General features: G+C 37.5%; 1 protein-coding gene across 1 annotated transcript in view; it reads left to right on the forward strand.

The window, feature by feature from the left end:
• Positions 1 to 19,386, forward strand: part of LOC139712907 (uncharacterized) — a 52,190-nt gene that overhangs the window by 32,281 nt on the left and 523 nt on the right. Inside the window, exons 5-7 of the mRNA XM_071624685.1 lie at positions 11,170 to 11,310; positions 17,538 to 17,672; positions 18,505 to 18,885. Coding sequence (XP_071480786.1) covers positions 11,170 to 11,310; positions 17,538 to 17,672; positions 18,505 to 18,885 — 657 coding nt within the window. The remainder of the gene's footprint in view (positions 1 to 11,169; positions 11,311 to 17,537; positions 17,673 to 18,504; positions 18,886 to 19,386) is intronic.

Genomic DNA, 19,386 nt, shown 5'->3' on the forward strand with positions numbered 1-19,386 from the left:
ACTTCTTTGACCTTTGACCTTGATTTTTGACCTTTGACCTTGATTTTTGACCTATATTGTACATTTTGCTACAAAATGCTACTTCTGGCGGGGACATATATTATGCACCGCGTAATTTCTACTTTTCCTTGTTTAAGATGTATCTGATCTAGGCAGTCTCTATAACCAAACAAACATTGCATAGTTTTCATCAGGGAGGTTCGCATAAAGCTCACGGACGTTCGGAACAAAGAAGATATTGAACAATGCAGTTCTCTGGAGTTGGAAACGCATTCTTTTCACAACAAACAGGAATTTCATGTCGAGAACAAACTCCTAGAGCTGCAAAATCATGAATAATTATTACCAATTCTCAATTATAAAAGCTTGTTTCATATTTTTTCATGCTGAGGAATAAAAAAAAACTTTTTCCATCCCTCGTAGATGAACGTACAAACGTACGTGAAATCTCACTGATGTACTCCATCTGATGAAACATTACGCCTTGTCGCTAGAATGTTCCGTCAAGCAAATCAGTCAACACTGTAATTATAACGACTACCATTTGTAAATTTACACTTCAGGTTAAAACAATCAAATGAATTATAAGAAAATGCAATGTCATGTCTTGTTGGTTGCAAGCAGGCCATCGATAACCTCTGAAAAAAAAAAAGAATATTTTCCGCACACATTGCTTTCATTACCATTAACCAAATAAATTGGATGATGCTTTTGACAAAACTTTTTATGATAACTTTAGATGTCTCAACTGAAAATCTGTTATTAACCCAAGTCCGTATGAAAAAAAAATGGAAGAAGATCGCATTGAGAGTTGACTGATTTCAAAAATTTAACGCTCCCATATCGCGATAAAGTGCATATGGGCAATTCCATGGGAATGTGGACATGGCACTAAAATTTCAAGTTTATCATATTGCAAAAGAATTACTCATTATGTATTATTGAAGTTAAAGAAACTCAAAGAATTATATCAATCGGTCAAATATTTCTCGAGAAACAGCTACAAATGTTGATGACAATTTTTCAGTCATCCAAATTGCTAAAATGCATGCTTAACTTAATATACATTTTTTTAATAGAACAATTCTGCTAGCACTTCAATTAATTTATTTTAAAGAAGCATATTGGTTCTACTTCAGTCTCCTGTGAGGAAATTTTTATGCCACCTTAAAAAAAGATTTAATCACCACATGAAAGTTCAGCCCTTGAGCCATGTAACGCGAGTTACCGAAACAAGAAATATTTTTCATTCTGAAGGAAGCAGTGGAGGTAATTTGTTGGGAATCATAATTTTCTAAATTCATCATACCCTGATACTGTACACAGGATGTTGACTTGAATAAACACTGTCATCACATTAAAAAATGTCAATGAAAAGTGTAACGCGAGTTACCATGTAACGCGAGTTACTGGCATGTAACGCGAGTTACCGACTACAGTGTATAAACACTAGTTTCCACCAACATAAGCAAATTTTAACACTTAATTGAGCTAGATTGTGGTAAAAACAATCAAATGCAGTATTATACACACTATGCTGGACTGAAACAAAGGAAGGCAGCCTAATAAACTGTGATTGTATAATACTAGCATCAAGGCCACTGATCACATGCCACATTGAAGAGTCTAGCCAGGCTTTCACTGCATGTGTACATGTACATCCAGCAGTGAATGAGAACATAAAATTTATCATCTGAATTTCCTGCATCAGTATTACAGAATTTTTATTACAGAATGCTACAAAGCAGCAAGTGTTGGTTCTAATCCTTATTCTGTGGTCTAGTGACAACGACGCCTGTCTGGAGATCAGGAGGTTTTGGTTCGAATCCTGCTTGAGTACATTGTATGTATGCCCCTGATTTTTTATCACGGCTGCTACTAAAACACTGATCAATTCAGTGCTTTTTTACGCTGATGTAGGGCAATTTGTCAATCAGTTGCAATGAAAACATCTCAATGGAAGAATTTCATGACTTTGAATAATAAAATATGCAGTACCCGCTGCATGATATAAGGATTAGAACCAACGCTTCCTGTTAGGCGGAAGTTCGGTGGTCTAGTGGAGATGACGCCTGTCTGGGGAGATCAGGAGGTTGTGGGTTCGAATTCTGTTTGAGTATGTACGCCCATGACTTTTTTTATCATGGCTACTACTAAAACACTGATCAATTCAGTGCTTATTTATGTCGATGAAGGGTAATAAGCCAGTTTGTAATTTAGCTCATGTATACATTGGTACAAATAACCTTTTTTTTTTTTTCTCAGTTGGTTCGGCACTTCACTCATTTTCAAAGTGGCATAATGCATAAGCTTGCCTGATATAACAATTTATGGAATTCGTATTAAAAAAAAAGAATGAACTTGCATTTAGATCAGGGGATCAGAGTACTCCCATCAGTTTATAATTTAGCAGCCATCCATTTCATTGTTTTGTATTGAATGCAGTAACAGCTTTTCTCCTTTTATATAGCGAAATACCATTCTTGCTGTCAGGTGGATGTGCTGGCAAGCATCATTTAGATAAGGATCACATGAATAATCATCGCATCACAGATGCTTATCTCAGTGAATTTAAAAACCAAAATGCCTGTTGGTACAAATGACCTTTTTCTGCTCATGCGCAAAGTGGAATTACGAACTGGTCTATTTGTCAATCAGTTGCAAAGAAATGTACTAGTTTTCACCCCTCACAAAGATAGGATTTTAATTTTTGAAAGATTGTAAAGCTTTTTTGTAAACTTATAGATAGGGTTTGATACTTTTATGTTTTGTTTTAAAAAGACTTTCAACATTTTTCATCTTTACACTCTGAAAATTACAATGTACTTTGATATACACCTAAATCATCTGGGTATATATTCAAACATATTCAAGGTCTCTATGAGGAGTGAAACTCTTATTAGTCTTAAATGCATTCTTCTCTATCAATTGGGTTTATTAGTAAAATGTTTGTTTAACATTCATTCATTTTACTATCTGGGCAAGTCCAAGATAAGGTCCCCTCAGAAGGCAAAATTTCATCTTTGCTCAATATTGACATGTTTGGTATCATTTTGAAGCTTATGAGTTGAAGTTTTGATTTCTGTGGAGGAAAAAATGATATTATGTAAATTTATGCAAATTTCAAGGGCTTCATTTGCATATATGTGAAACACAGCGTTACGTATGGGACATTTATAAAAATTCATATTAATTCAAAGGAAAGCAAATAATATTTGATTAATATGTGGACATAAGAAGTTCATCACATAGTTTAACTTGGTATGAAAATTTAGGGATTATGCAAATGATTATGCAAATTAGCTCGTGTCCTATCATGAGATGTCCCATACGTAACAAAATGAGGTCATTTTTTTAGGTTTATTCTGAAATTGCTGAGGTTATTTTAATGCCCTTTTGGAAAGTTCTAATTTATTGTTTAGAGAAATTAGATACCAGAGAAAAGAGAAAAAAAAGTAAAAGAAATATTTTTTATTAGGCATTGAAATAATGTTACGTATGGGACATCCTCATACATATTGCATGTGAATGCATGTAGCTAGCTGGGAAGGTTTCTCAGTACACAAATGGTCAATCATCCTGAAGAAAGCATCCCAACATTGTAGCTACTTTTTGAGTTATAGACACTTGAAACAATACATGAACTTGACTGAACAATTTTCAGAAAGGGGGAGGGGAAAATGGCAAAATACACAATGAAAAATCAGCATTAAAGGGATGGTATACATTGTAGTTTTTTGTAGAAATGGGGATTCAGTTTTCAACATTTAAAGAAATGATTGGAAACCAATTATATGAATTACTTAGGAGCATAAAATCCTAAGACTAGAGGAATTCAAAGTTTATGTGATGGAGATTCAATTTGAAATGGTTGTGACATATATAGAAAAAAAATATAAAAGGTAAAATGATTTTTTTTTAATTGCAAGTGATACACAAATTGTCCTTATTCAGTTTTCAGTAGTAGCCACAACAAAATTCATGGGTATACATACTGAGGTGTGACTCGAATCAATGACCTGACTGCTAGACAGACATCATTCTGATATACAATGTATCTACTCGATCACTGGGGTTCCACGCAGCAGGTATTGCTTATTTATTAAACTTAATATTTCTTGTGTCAAGTTGTTTTTTATTGAAACTAAATGGCAAACTGCCCTTCATCAATGGAAGAAAACACTTTAAACTACCAGGTATTCAATTTTTCAGTAGTAACTATCCTGATAAAAATAGGGCATACATACTCAGGTTGGTCATAAAAAATATAGAATATGATTGAATGTGATTATGATGGTAAATATCTGGGGAATATTGTTCCCTTGTCAATCTGGATCAGTATTTCAGTGATTTCAACTGATTCCACCTCAATAATTATGCAAAAATTTGTTTATGGGTATTTTGCAAAATTATTTTGCAAAATACCCATAAACATGCTTCTCCACACACTTAACGAATGGGGGACAAAGGGCATGCATACCCAGGTTGGTCATAAAAATACAAAAATATGATTGAATATGATTATGATGGTGAATATTTGGGGAATATTGTTTCCTTGACAATCTGGATCAGTATTTGAGTAGTTTCAACTGATTCTACTTCAATGATTATGCAAAATACCCATAAACATGGTTCTTCACACACTAAATGAATGGGGGACAAACTGTCCCATACGTAACTGTCCCATACGTAACACGTCATGTCTGTCTTTGATTAGAACCTGTAATTAGAGCTTTTTGCCTAATGACATGAAACTTACCTGTGATAATCTTGAGTGTTGTGACTTTCATCACAGTGAGTTACAAGTTGTAGAATGATATACTTTCAGAGAGTTTTGAGGTTGAAAAAAATGTTCAAAAAAACAAAAATTTTCTGGTCCCATACGTAACGGCACATATTTTCTCTTTTAGAATATAATTGTCAAGGTCATTTTTCTCAATTTTTTACAAGATTATACTTCTCCTAGATATCAATCACCATGATGAAGTTCAATATGATCAAAGGCCATTAACACTATTTTTCAGGTCATAAAAGTCTCTGAATGTCCCATACGTAACGTGCGTGTTATCTTGGACTTGCCCATCTACAAAACTATGCATCTCTCAAAATATTCAACACAAGATTCAGTGCCATCAGAATAGTTGAATGTCATCAATTTGTGTCACCCTGTGTGAGTGGACATAATGTAATGCGAGTTACCGTAACGCGAGTTACCGACATAAAGGCTCCCTACAGTTTACCAGGTCATTGTTACTCAACTTTGATAGTGTTAATTTATGAGTCCTAACCCACTATCAATTCAAGGTAAGAAAACTTTTATCAAGATTGTCTAGTATGAGGAGACTTTCCAAAAAGAGGTCTTTATAGAATTGACAATGTCCTTTTTGTGTAACGCGAGTTACCAAAGTTAAATGATTCAAGAATCCCAACATGTTTGTCCTTTATTTTTCTTTTTGGATTCATTTGGTTGGTGTATGTCTACTTAACCCATGATGAAAAAAGTAACTTGTAGATCCTACCAATTACAAAGATATTGGCACATTATCCCATAAATGTACCCATTATTTGTAACGCGAGTTACCGTGGAATTGCCCATATCCTTAAGAACGAATACACTTATCAAAATTTCATAATCACAAAGTAAAGATTCAGGTCCTAAATTTGTTATTTAATTACTACAATGCAAAATTTGCTTATAACCACGATAACGAACACGGTCGCAGGTGGATATGACAAAGAATTGACAAAGAAACACAAAAGAAATGTGCTCCGTTATCGAAATACGAAGTTTAACTGTGGAGGGCAAACGCTTCATGTTTCAGTGTGTATAAGAAGAAATCCCTCTGCGTTTGCCTCTTGTGTTACACACTGTTACCGAGGAGAATTTTTGTTATTATGCGAGTCAGAAATGATATACGGTTCGTTACTCCGAAGTTTCGTGATAACAATTTCAACGCACTAAGTTCATAAAACTCAGATGGATGTTTGTGACTTCGATATTATACAGTATGGTTTGTCAATCCGAAATTGATTAAGGTTCGTACAATCATAAAGCTTGTTTATTCAGTAAAATATGATAGGAATCTCCGAAGGCTAATTGGAATGTTTGTGTGTTAATTGGAACGTGAAATAAGGTTCATAATCCAAATGTGGAGAAACAAGTTAATAACCACAGCCTCCAGATTCAGAAACTGCATGATATCGTTTTCACCTAAACGAATATCAGGCCCATATTCCACATTTAGAATAATGGACCTTAAGAATATTCAACCTTAATATAATTGAATTTTTGGATTTACAAACTTTCCAAATAAGAACATTTTTAATGAGGAACCTCTTGAATTAATTACAAACCTTTCTTTTGTCGTTTTAGGAATAACAAACCTTTGGATTAATGAATCCAGTGAATAATGGACATTCCGAGTAATGAATCTTTGCAAGAGCGAACGTATCAAAGTGCGACCTCAAGCATATTACTAAATCATCACTTTTTTAATATGTGTTTTCAAAGTAAGCACAAAAGCACAAATGTGACCGTGCACCTCAAAACGAACATAAAGTCGCACACACTGATTTTGCGTGAGGACTGAAAATAAGTGAAACGGGTCAACCCAGCCGAACTTGACTTTTTCATGTTTTCTGAAAGAGCGGGTCTTCTTTTACATTATGCTAAAATTTGGTATCATAAAACGGGCAGGAAAGTGTGTTTTTTAGCAGTTTATCTCGAGCATTTTTGGTAGATTAGTGTGATTAGGTGTGTCTTTAGAATCCCTTTTTCATTTCTGAAAAACCATGTCCACATTCTTCACTTTCAACTCTGATAACTTTTGAAAGGATAGTGCTACTGCTTTGACAGTTGGCATTAATTGTGGACAGAATGTGTTAATGAGGCATGCTAAATTTCAGTTTAATCTGATAATCCCTTCATTGTTGTTACTCCTGTGGTTTACTTCCTGTTTTTTGTCTCATTCATCGCACAGCCATCACGGTTTGGTAAAGATTAAGCGCTTGAATAGATGCTGTACTTCAGAGCCTCTTTTCTCATTTCACACTTTTCCTGAGTTTGTGCTTTCTTTCCAATATTTAGATAGGTTAGGAGAGTCCATTTGATTTGAGTTATACATCATTTTAAAGCTTAAAGGACAAGTTCACCTTCATAAACATAAGGATTGAGAGAATGCAGCAATATTAGTAGAACACATCAGTGAAAGTTTGAGGAAAATTGGACAATCGATGCAAAAGTTATGAATTTTTCAAATTTTTGTGTTTGAACCGCTGTATGAGGAGACTACTATAGCTTATGAGTCATATGCGTACAACAGTATAAAGAAAATGTAAAGAAAATTTAACATATTTTCACTTTTTTCGCATAACAAAAGAGCACTTGACTTGCCTCTTTCTAAGGGCAGGGGGAATAATATTACCCATAACATATGTCGGTGACGAGTCAAGGGAATGTGTACTTTTTTCAAAAGATGAAATTTTGTGAAAATCTCTTTATATTTTCCTTATATTGTTGTACGCATGTGACATCTAAGTTATTCATACACTGCCGTAGTCTTCTCATCCAGCGGTTACTGCACAAAAACTTCAAAAATTCATAACTTTTGAACGGATTGTCCGATTTTCCTCAAACTTTCAATGATGTGTTCTACTAATATTGCTACATTCTCTCAATCCTTATGTTTATGACGGTGGACTTGTCCTTTAAAGTCTGTTCTTTGAAAATATGGTCTTAACTAAAAATTCATGTCTGGCGACTTTTTGTTTGTTTTGAGGTGCAGGGTCACAAATGATCTCTCTGTCTCTTAAAAGTAAACTTAAAAAAAGAAGATATATGAGGCAGAATTGCAAATTAAAGACACTCGGTCGTGGCGAGTGGTTTGTGCGGCACGGAGACGAATGCAACACGCTGCCTCCCCCATTCTGTATCAAATGTAGTGACTCCCGAATGAGAATAGCGCTGGCTCAATGGGTCAGCGAAAATACGGTAGGCTACAAGAGAGCTCCCTGTGCTTATCTCCTAACCCAAAATGGCTGTCCCGAGAGCTTCCGAATGGACGCACACTCTCAGTGCGCATGCGCATGAAGAGAGGCCAAAAGAGCCACACGTCTTCTGGCCTCTCTCCTCCAATCACCGCAGCTCGCGGTGACAATATTTGTGTATGATGCGTACACACACACGCACACACACACACACACACACACACACGCCGCAGCGTCTTCTGGCCTCTCTCCTCCAATCACCGCAGCTCGTGGTGACAATGTTTGTGTATGATGCGTACACACACACGCACACACATACACTAAAACTTGTCTCAGTGGTAGCATTACACAAACTTCGGTCGTTCGGAGTTTACGTACCATTAGGGATGGCGATCGGCTGCCTTTAACATAAAGATTGCTTTCCATTGATGAGTGTAAGAACACCATGTCATGATAAATGGAGGATTTGCGTGTTTTCATCAGACAATAATACTACATTATTTTTGTTCGCTTATGACGAAATTTCGATGAATAAAAAATGAACAAAAACAGCCCCTGCAGATTAACTCGGTGTAACGGGAGTGCTCTGGCAATTCTTTTCTCTATGTGTTGGAGCTCAACCCTTCCTTAGTTTCTTCTCGTTTTCATTCAAGTGCTTCCACGTTCTGTTGAAACTTTTACGTTTCTTCTTGACACATGCCCATTACAGACTTTTTCCATCATTTCACCCTTTTCGTTTCAATATTCTGAATGTGACTGCGTAGCACTTTTCGAACTTTTTTTTGTTCTTTTTGGTCGCAGCATGTTCAGGCTACTTATGGAATGAGAGAAAAATCGTGAAAAGAAAAATTAGAATGTATAAAGGCATAAAATATATGACAATTACAGCGAACGTCCGTGATGGAGACCAAAAATAGATGTGTTCTGTTTGAGATGGCAGCTACCTTACTCAAAAGATATACACAGGGAGCATCTGTCACTAAAAAGTGGCATTGTTCCTCTTTCTCCTACTTATGTAATTCATGGACTTATTCTACCAACGAACATCCATGAGCAAAACGTTTTCCTTTTGTTATTACAGGAAAATTGAATGCTGAACGTTATTCACTTTTGGGTATGAGAGACTCAGTGATTCAGTAATATTTCAAGTAACATTAACTCATCGTACAGTGATATATTTGTAATTATCACAGATTCCTTTCTCGGACCGAACATCCGTGAGCAAAATTTTTCAGAACCTATAACAGTGCAAATTGTCTCCAAAACCTCATCAGAAAGAAATTTAAATGCACAGAGATTACAGATTAGTACGCAAAATTCCAGATTCCTATAAGTTGGTTTTCAGTGTTCAGCTGTATTTATGTAACTAGAGGGAATACAAGGGTAAAATTGCAAGCAAATTTTGAGCTGTTTGTTCATCATGATCACATACCGCCTTAAAAATTCTGAAACTACTGCTCTAAGCTCACTGTTTACTTTGCAAAACTTTACTTTTCTTTATTTGAGCTGAAAGTTTTACAAAATAAAGGACACCTTCGAGACAAGTTATCCCTATCGATCGGATTGCTTACGTCACGGATGTTCGTTCTACCACTAGGGTCATGTTCCAGGACTGATAACTAATCGACAGAGAGCGCGTAGCCTTCCTAACTCTTTCAAAATTTTGAAAAGGTATTTTCAGTGCAAATTATTAAAAATTTGGCACCCTTTCAACATATGTATTTTTCACAGAGGAAGTAGGAGGTGGATTTTCAGAGAAAATATTAAAAATTTGCTGGGTTTTCGGTGAATCGTATGGTCCAAACACTGCAGACAAGCCCCAGTCCGCTCCAAACATGGCATGCAGCTCCTCCGCTAGAGAGCCAGAAGAAAAATGTACCTGTGCCATCAAAAGAAGATGGTGCCCCACTCAATAAAGTTTTAATCATCACGGACGTTCTTTTTTTCTCGGAGGTTCGTCTAAAATGTAATTTCGGTTCGCATTTGACAAGGGGTGGACAAAAACTCAAAACATACATATTACCATGTGGCTAGATCTTAGTTGATTATGACACAGAACAATATCGCCATTAACGTTCAATGGGCTGCGATCTTTATTGGTAAATAGCGGACGCACATCTGTGACGAAAACTGAGTATAATCTTGCATGAAAGAATGTTATGTCCCATGTACAGCCAGTAGACGTACAATTTTTGCAGGATATGTACATTAGGTGGAACACCAATTTTTCGTATACATTACAGTTTGGACAACAAAGTAGAATTTGCAGCAGCGATAGACATAAATAGAAGCATCATGGACGTTCGTCTGTTTAGGACCTTGATATTTCAATTGTTCTCTGTAATTTTATACGTGCTCATAGAGTTCTTATAATTTTGTGGTACATACCCATGATATGACAAATCCAGAACATGGTCAGATAATACTGTAGATGTCACGTACCTTAAAAAGGCAAATCATTGGTTTGAAAAACAAAAAATATTGTGAAAATAGCATTTTTACCGTATTTTTTAGCGTTAAGTCCTTGTAAAATGCAAAATATCAGTCAGAAGTAAACCAACCCATACATTTCCTGAAAGGAAACTTAACCAGGCTTTGAGATGACATGAAAGAAACTGCTTTCTTAGATCATCCTGGTGTGTTCTAAGGGAAAGAGTGTCATAAGGCGCAAAAATTGACAATTGTACATCGTTTAAATTCTCACCCATATACATGAATTACTCTACAATGATTCTGTAGGGAAAGATTTGGGCCATGAAGTCACAGGTCAAGGGAAAATGTTCCAATGTCACAATTTTTACCATATTTTGAAATAGCTCAAAGTATTGTTTTGAATTGAAATGGATGTCACCTGTTAGTAATTATTTAAAGAATTGTAGGTCATATGGTCAAAGGGCAGTGATGAGAGGTCAAGTCAAAATTGCTCAAATCCCCGAATACCTGCTCTCTTAGACAATTTTAGCCACCCATCCAAATGAAATTGAGATTGAGGAAAGTAAACACTCAACACATTTGTGACAAGCATGTCATTTTAATTGTTTGCCAGTTATGTGAAACTTTCGTCTCATATTGTCAAGACGTACTGTAAGCTAGTGTATTGGGAGAGCCATGCATTATGGTGGAGGCATACCAGTTGCCATAGTGACATTTCTAGTTTGTTTGTTTTTTTAATTTTGTGTGCAGGCAATACAGTAGTAGTCATGTTGTGTGCAGTGGTAGCTGTGTTGGCTATAGTGGTAGCTGTCCTGGTAATTGTGTTGATTGTCACCTGCATGAAGTATAACTTGCTGAAGGATAGGATTCGTCCACAAGATCAAAGAGCAGGTGAGTGTGCTCATACTGATTTTCCCGTGTTTAGATGTCAAATATGCTCACAAAAGCCAATATTTGGGCCAAAGGAACTGGCACCCAGCTTCAATTCAATCTTTTATTTTCATTGCATAGTGGTTCAATGAACATGTATTATCACGATACTCTGATTGATTCAAAGGTGTTTAAATTCAGAGGCTATAAAATAGAGTGATATAAGTGAAAATAAGAATTTTGGCATTGATCACAAAAAGTACATCCTAACTACCTCTAATTAATTGTGCAAATCTAAGTCCATTTTGTACTTCAAATTCTGTTATGATGTGAAACTTTTCAGTCTGTGTTAAGCATATAGGCGTAACCATGGTGTTTTTTAAAGATCGGAACTGTGTTTAATCCTTTTTGTGCTTTGTTTGCCAGTTGGCACAGATGTCTGGAAACTAATGATCAATGAATAGAGATTTACATCTTTAAGGTATTTATAGGACCTACCTTATTCCTTGTTACGTAGGTCACCATTGACACAGACGGTGCATTTTAATATCTGAGTGGGCTTGCTAATCTACAGCTAGGCCAAGTTTGAGTGGATTACTGAGTGCTAATGAAAAGGCTAATTCTCTGTATGGTTGACTTCCAGTACATTTACATGTATTGTGTATTACAACCAATTTCCCAAAGCTGTAGGCCTATGTATCATGTAGATGCCCACTCTCTCATGTTGCTGTCACTGTTTTATGGTTGGAAACAAAGTCGGGCAGCAATACATCGGAATTTAAAGCAAAGAGTCATGAGAATGTAAAAATCTTAAATTCAGAAAACCAGTGTTCACAGACTCTCATATATGTAGACTGTATTTCTAAGCAAAAAGTTACAGCATGCATTTGTTTACTTATAGTAATGCACTTGTCAATTGTAGTCCCGGCCCCTGGGTACCCGGGGATGGCCGGGACTTGCATCACACTTGCAATTTTGGGATGTTACACCACCCGGCCAAGTCCCGGCCAAGTCTCCGACCGGTCGGGCAAAATTTTCACGGAAATCCCCCGCTAAGTCCCCGGCAGGCCGGGCAAAATTGAAGTTGAAATCCCCGGCCAATTCCCTGACAGTCCGGGCAATATTTGTGCAGAAATCCCCGGCCAAGTCCCCGACAAGCCGGGTATATTTGCATAGAAATCCCCGGCCAAGTCCCGACCCTTAAGGCCCGGTCACACTGCCCAAAAGTCGCGTAAGTTTGCATCAATCACACAAGAAATTTGGTTGTGCGTGCTTGTCCGTTGAGAATTTTCGCTGATTAACGCGATGAAAATCGCCGATGAATTGTGCAAGAACTACGGAAATATCACTAAAAAATCACTAAACCACGCACTTTCAGCGCATATATAGGCACGCAAAGGCCCCAAAAAGGGCGAATTCTTGGTTGTGCGCGACGACTGAGGTCCATGGAAAATCACGCATAATCTGCGCTTTATCACAATGAATTGCGTAAGAATCGTGCATGATTTGCACATGAACGTGATAGTGGCAACATTTTCGCAAACGATCACTGATATTCCATGCATATTTCGTGCGTTTTTCGTGTAAGAACAACGCAAACTACGCAAAAATTACGTAAAACAGCGCAATACTGCCTAAACTTTTACGCGAAGCCGAATTTTGAGCTGCTCAAAAACCTGGCCTTTGAGGACCTGTCACACTGCCCAAAAGTCGCGTAAACGCATGAATCACGTAAGAAATTTGAGCCTTATTTACGTGATACATGCGCAATCCAGTGCGGTTTCATGAGTTTGTCTAGGGGTCTACAACGTGGAACCTTTGTAGTTGTCAGCCGATGCGCGCCGGATCGGCGCTTTACGCAATTCCAGGTTTTGAGGAGCTCAAAACTCGGCTTCGCATTACTGCGCTGTTCTACGAAATTTTTGCGTAGTTTGCGTGGTTCTTAGTACGCGAACAATGCGTGAATTATGGGTGGAATATCAGCGATTGTTCGCGAAAATGTTGCCGCTATCGCGTACACCAACGACTCTCCACTGACGATTAGCAGACATAAATAATGACGCATGTTTCGCGCTAACACCTACGTATCACTGAAAATCACTGAAAAAAAATATTGGCGTAGGCCTATATATCTCTAACAGAACATGCAAATAAGCACATGTATACTTCCGAAATACTGATCGATGAATCACTAATGTATCACTAACAACTCACGTATGATTGTGGCGCTATATTCTTGCGTGATCTTTCCGCAGTTCTTGCACAATTCATCAGTGATTTTTCATTGCGTAAATCAGCGAAAATGGTCAAATTCTCGACGGACAAGCACGCAAAACCAAATTTCTTACGTAATTTATGCGATTATGCAACTTTTGGGCAGTGTGACCGAGCCCGCATGGAATCGCGTAAAGCGCCGATACAGCGCACATCCGCAGAAAATACGATCGAAGGTTCCACGTCAGAAAAATTCATGAAATGTGCAAATCGCGCATGTTTCGCGCTAGGCTCTATTTTCTTACAGGATTCATGCGTTTACGCGACTTTTGGGCAATGTTACCGAGTCCTCAATAGCGGGGAATTGCTAGTCAAGCGAAATAATTTATGGTCACATTACCGTATTGGAAATGGTACAAGTCATGGTCAACTCTCTAGCAAAATCTGGCTCAATCCCGGCCAAAATTCCTGCCCCAAATGCTTGCCATTTGGTTGGAGCGAATTTCCCCCGACAAGCCCCGGTTTATTCCCCACCCACCGGGGCAAAATAAGTGAATCTCCCCCGACAAAGCCCGGTCCATTCCCGACCCACCTGGGCAAAGTAATTGAATTTCCCCTGACAACACCCCGGTACATCCCCGGCCCACCATTGCAAATTAAGTGAATTTCCCCCTACAAAGCCCGGTCTATTCCCTACCCACCCGGGCGAAAAAAATGCTGAAATCCCCGCCCAACTTGGTTGCAAGTCCCGACCATCCCTGGGTACCCATGGGCCGGGACTACAATTGACAAGTGCATAATGATTTAGCGGTTTTGTTGAGCTTGAAATATTAGATGATTTATGGTGATGATGATGATTCACAGCATTTGTATAGCGTCTTAATAGAAACATTCAAAGGTGCAGACTTCTCCAAGAGATTAATTTAGCAATTGAATGCCTGGTGAAAATTGTGAGTCTTGAGTGAGGCTTTTGAAGTGATCCAGTTTGTCAATTTCACAGAGAAAAGATGGGAGGGAGTTCCATAGGCGAGGAGCGATAGAGGAAAATACCTGGTCTCCGTATCCATTGAGATGTGTGATGGGCACCTGGAGAGTAAGGCCAGATGAACAAAGGCCAGGGCGAGGCTGCTGTCGCTCGATTAGAGAAGACCAGTATCCTGGGGCCAGACCATGAATAAGCAGTAGGATCTTGAAATCAATTCTGTTCTTGATGGGGAGCCAATGCAGCTCAGCCAGGACAGGGGTGATGTGATCATACTTCCTCAGCCCAATGAGCAAATGTGCCGCTGCATTCTGTACTGCTTGAGATCTGTTCAAGGTTGCAGATGGAAGGCCAGCTAGAATACTGTTACAGAAATCCAGTCTTGATATTATGAGTGAATGGATGAGACAATGATCGAACAATATCAAACTTTTTGCTAAAATTCAAAGAAAAATATTCCCTGTAGTTCTGTCAAATTCCCACTTTGGTTGAGATGTTGCACACCACACATAAAAGTGCCTGGGTAAACACCAAAGGCAGCTTTGGAAAGCCCAAGATCGAGAAATTATTCTCCCTTAAAAGTAAATCAAAGTATTCATTTGCCTGCAGAAACTGTTGAATTTTACTCTAAAGTATAGACATTATGCATAGGAAATGTGTGAAATGACGCTGTGATGATACAATTTCAGTTGGGTAATGATGAAAATGCAAAGTATTATACCCAAGAAGGTACACTGGAGGCATTGCAATCTCAGAGTACCTGATCGTGTTTCCTATGGTGATGAATTATATTCAGTTACTGATTATGGGCCAAGTATGTTCATCGAATTGAATGTTCATTGAATCACATGCAGCAACTTGTCAGCTGCATGCAATTAAGAATATACCACTAGGGTATGATTCAATCATCATGTATTAGTAACTTTCTATAAACTCAGGGCCCACTTCCGGGTTTCATGAGCTAACAAGCAAAAAAAAAAAAAAAAAAAAAAAAAAAAGGTCCTCGGCTCATTTCTCCCCGTCCATCTTCCATTTCCGGGTTTCTTCAGCTGACAAACGAAACAAAACGAAATGAAAACAAAACAAAAAAAAAAGGTCCTCAGTCCTCAAAATAAACAATAAAAATTATAAAGGTCTTCAGTTAAAAACATAACCTTACCACGCTCACACTTCAAGATCTCTATCCCTTACTATTAAGTGCCACTAACGTTACTTCCGGGTTAAAAAAAGTGTGGGGGCCCAAAGTGATGACACCTTATGTATTCCTTTGTATGGTGTACAAGAAGTGTGGGGGCCCGAACCCCCACAGCCCCCATGGTTCCGCCAGCCATGAAACTCATTGCTAAATGAGGAGGGCACTGCAGAAATGTACTATGATAAAAATTATTTACAAAATCTGCAAATTACAACCCTTGCACATGTCTGTTCATCATGATGCAACAAACTGATCTCATATTCTAAATTGCTTATCGATATTCTTTCAATTAATTTCTTTAGTCTCAGCATGCATCAAAAAGAGGAAATCTTGCAAAAAGTTAAAAATCCTTTTAATCCTGGATGTATCAGGAATCCAAATCAGTTGAAAAAAGTGCATTTTGCTCGCAAGTGAAAACACGCAGATGGATGTGCAGGCACAGAAATTTTTTAAACTCTTAAAATTGTCTGAAACATATCTAGAAAATTGGTCGGGAAGTCGTTTTGAGCATTAGCCTGACTGATATGCCTTGTGCGAAATGATCAGTTGACAATATATCCATTAAAAATGATCGAAAGTTATGACATTTATAGTTACAAAGATATATGATCGATCATTTGACATCATGCCAAAAGGACAAAATGGCACCTACCAAATGACGTCACAGATAAGTTGACGTTACGAGAAGATTTTTTTATCAAGATGTTGACATGTTATATGAAGATTGAGAATTTCATGTTGGTTGGTCTTGTCATTGTTGAGATAGCGGATTCACAAAATTTGTCAGGAAGAAAAAGGAATAGAAAAAACGAGAAAATTCCATAGAGACACAGTAGGTAATCTGTAACTATACACAGCCCAGTCGCTGTAAAAATTCGACAGGGCTGTACCAGGATGGTGTGCAACAACAAAGCGAACGCAAAGCGAATGTGCCAATCACGTTGAGTTTTGATACACGGCATCATTTTTGTCACCTCAGACTCGTTAAAGACAATCTTCATTAATTAGACTTCATTTCTATGTTATCAATATTTACATAGTACACAATTTACAACTTACCGAAAATGAAGATTATACGCAGCGTGTGCGAACAGTACATCGTCGTTCACTGATGGCCGTTTCGAATAATTGTTCATGCTGCATATACTCTTTGCTTTGGTAAGTTCTAAATCGTGTATGTCAATATTGATAACATAGACATGAAGTCTAATTAAACGAAGATTGTCTTGAAATGAGTTTGACGTGACAAAAGTGATGTAAGTATCAAAACTCAACGCAATCTGCATGTTCGCTTTGTTGTTGTACACCATACTAGTACGGCCCTGTTGCGTTTTTACAGCGACTGGGCTGTGTATAATTAGGTAATGCGCTTATACCGTATCACCTCGATAAATAATAATACATTTTCTATATTCATACATTAAAGGCACATAGTATTCCACTACTTATAGTAGGACCTATTGAGTGCTTTGGTGATCACTTGATACTCTAAATGGCATAGACTGGCAGATAAAAGTTACAAGCCATTTAGAAGCTCTACATCTTACAAATAATGCCTTTCTGCAAATCTGTGCTCCCATTTACCCACTGTGCAGTACATAGGCACAAAAAACAACAAGCCACTTTTTGGCACAGTCTGCTTTACAGTAATCATGCTTTGTGATATTCAGAAAGAGTGGCAATTTAATGCAGATCTATGGAAACTGAAGACAGAACTGCATTGTGTAGGGATCATGACAAAGGTTTCACAATTCTACTGTTGGATGAAGTCTGTATGTAGCAATTAATGTAATTTGTCACTGCTAATATTATTATTATGACACTGCGTACGAAATTTACTATCCTGTTGCATTGTAGACCTGCAGGAAGTTGGAGAGGTGCCTACTGATCCAAATGGAAATACATGTAATTCCCGAATCCCCATATCCCGTGATGGACAGGGGAACCACAAGGCCTTACTACCCGAGGAGGCTGCTCCACCTGGTGTACAGGGTAAGAACAGGATGTGATTAGCTGGTAACATATCTGTGATTTTGATTGGATGAAAGTTATTCTTGTATGCAAAGAATATTTTGAAGATATCTTTACAATTTATGTTTATGATAAAAATTACATCAGGGTAACTCTACTCCATTTACTAAATATCAAACCCTCAACTTTTTGGCATTGAACTCAAAACAAATATCTCTCAAGAGTGTCTACTTCTCGATATGTAATTCACCGAAGAGTATAATAGTTATCTGTCAAAGTAGATTCTATAAAAAAAAGAACATAATTGATTATTTAATTAATTTTCTTTTGTTTATATTTGTCTTTGTGTTGTCTCAATCGATCACTTTTATAAAGTAAGTTTTTTTTTGGAGATAATACTTATGAACGCGCAAGAATATATTTTGTTAATATAAAGGTAGTTCAAATCCTCCACACTCTCTCAAAGGTATTTTGATTTTTGAGTGAATTTTTACTCTGTGATACAAGTGATGTAACAAAGAAAGTACTCTTTATGATGAAATAGTCGTGATGAAAGTAAGTTTTGTAAGCAATATTCTTCTTATTGAAGAAATGTTTTTGTAATGGTGAAAATGATTTTCCTAATGATGGAATTTGAATGTTAAGAGTAGTTTATGTGATGATTTGAATCAGATTTTTATAGAGCAAAAAAAAAAAAGACAGAATTGTTTACTTTTGTTTGTCTTTTTACTTTTGTTTGTCTTTTACTTTTGTTTGTCTTTTTGTTAGAAAGTTCTGAAGCAATGACATACTTGTTTCAATCTAATTTGCATTGTGGTTGTGATTATCATTACTCTCTTGTAATCACATAAAGGGGACTCAAATTCAGATGTCAGACCAACAGTTCATGTCAACCATGTAACAGGCACTGTACAGTATGTAGCCCCACCTGTACATGATCAACTACAAGCAAAAGTAGAAAGGAGCACTTCAGTCCAACCTCTGAATACCAGGCAGTGTGAGTCTGGACCAGGGCAGCAAGACTCTTGCCAATCACCTGGCCCTTCGCAAAATGAGTCTGACCCATGGCCAGAATTGCCTTGCCCATCACTGGGAGATTCTGACCCATCACAACAAGAGTTTGGCCCTTTGCCCGAAGAATCTAACTCATTGCCAAAACAATCTGGCCCATCATCACGAGAGAAGTTCGAAGAGGGTAAGGATGCAGATTGCAGTCAGCCTCTGGTGGTTAAAGGTGAGATTAGTCCAATATTCCTGCTTTTGCTATGTGCTGCTACTGTCACAATCATCTGTAGATCTAATATGAACACAAGTGATTCGTTGCTTTAAAGTGTCCCTGAAATCCAAATGTATGTCGATTTGTGTTGATTTGTGATACCCTCAATATCACTTTTGCGGTGAAACGAATATCTAGAAACATTCCGTATATTTTTAATGATTTTTTGTTCTATTTTTCTTTAGATTACTTGGGAACGCCCACAAAAAAATCCTTTCAAACCAATATTCCTCTTGTCACCTCATCTGTCTATCATTGCTATTAAAAGTACTGAAATGTTTAACAAAAGACATTGGAATGCACCTTCCCCTCGACTCAGCATAACTTGCATGTTCCCTCGCCATGTCTTTTGTTAGTCACATTAATATCACAGAAACATGCAAGTTATGCCGAGTCGAGCTTCTACATTACAGCATCCATTCACAGTGATACAGTACAAATTTGCCTGTATGGCTACCA

Source organism: Diadema antillarum, unplaced genomic scaffold (assembly GCF_040938485.1).
Source record: "Diadema antillarum isolate AM-2024a unplaced genomic scaffold, OU_Dant_1.0 seq00001873_RagTag, whole genome shotgun sequence".
NCBI lineage: Eukaryota > Metazoa > Echinodermata > Echinoidea > Diadematoida > Diadematidae > Diadema > Diadema antillarum.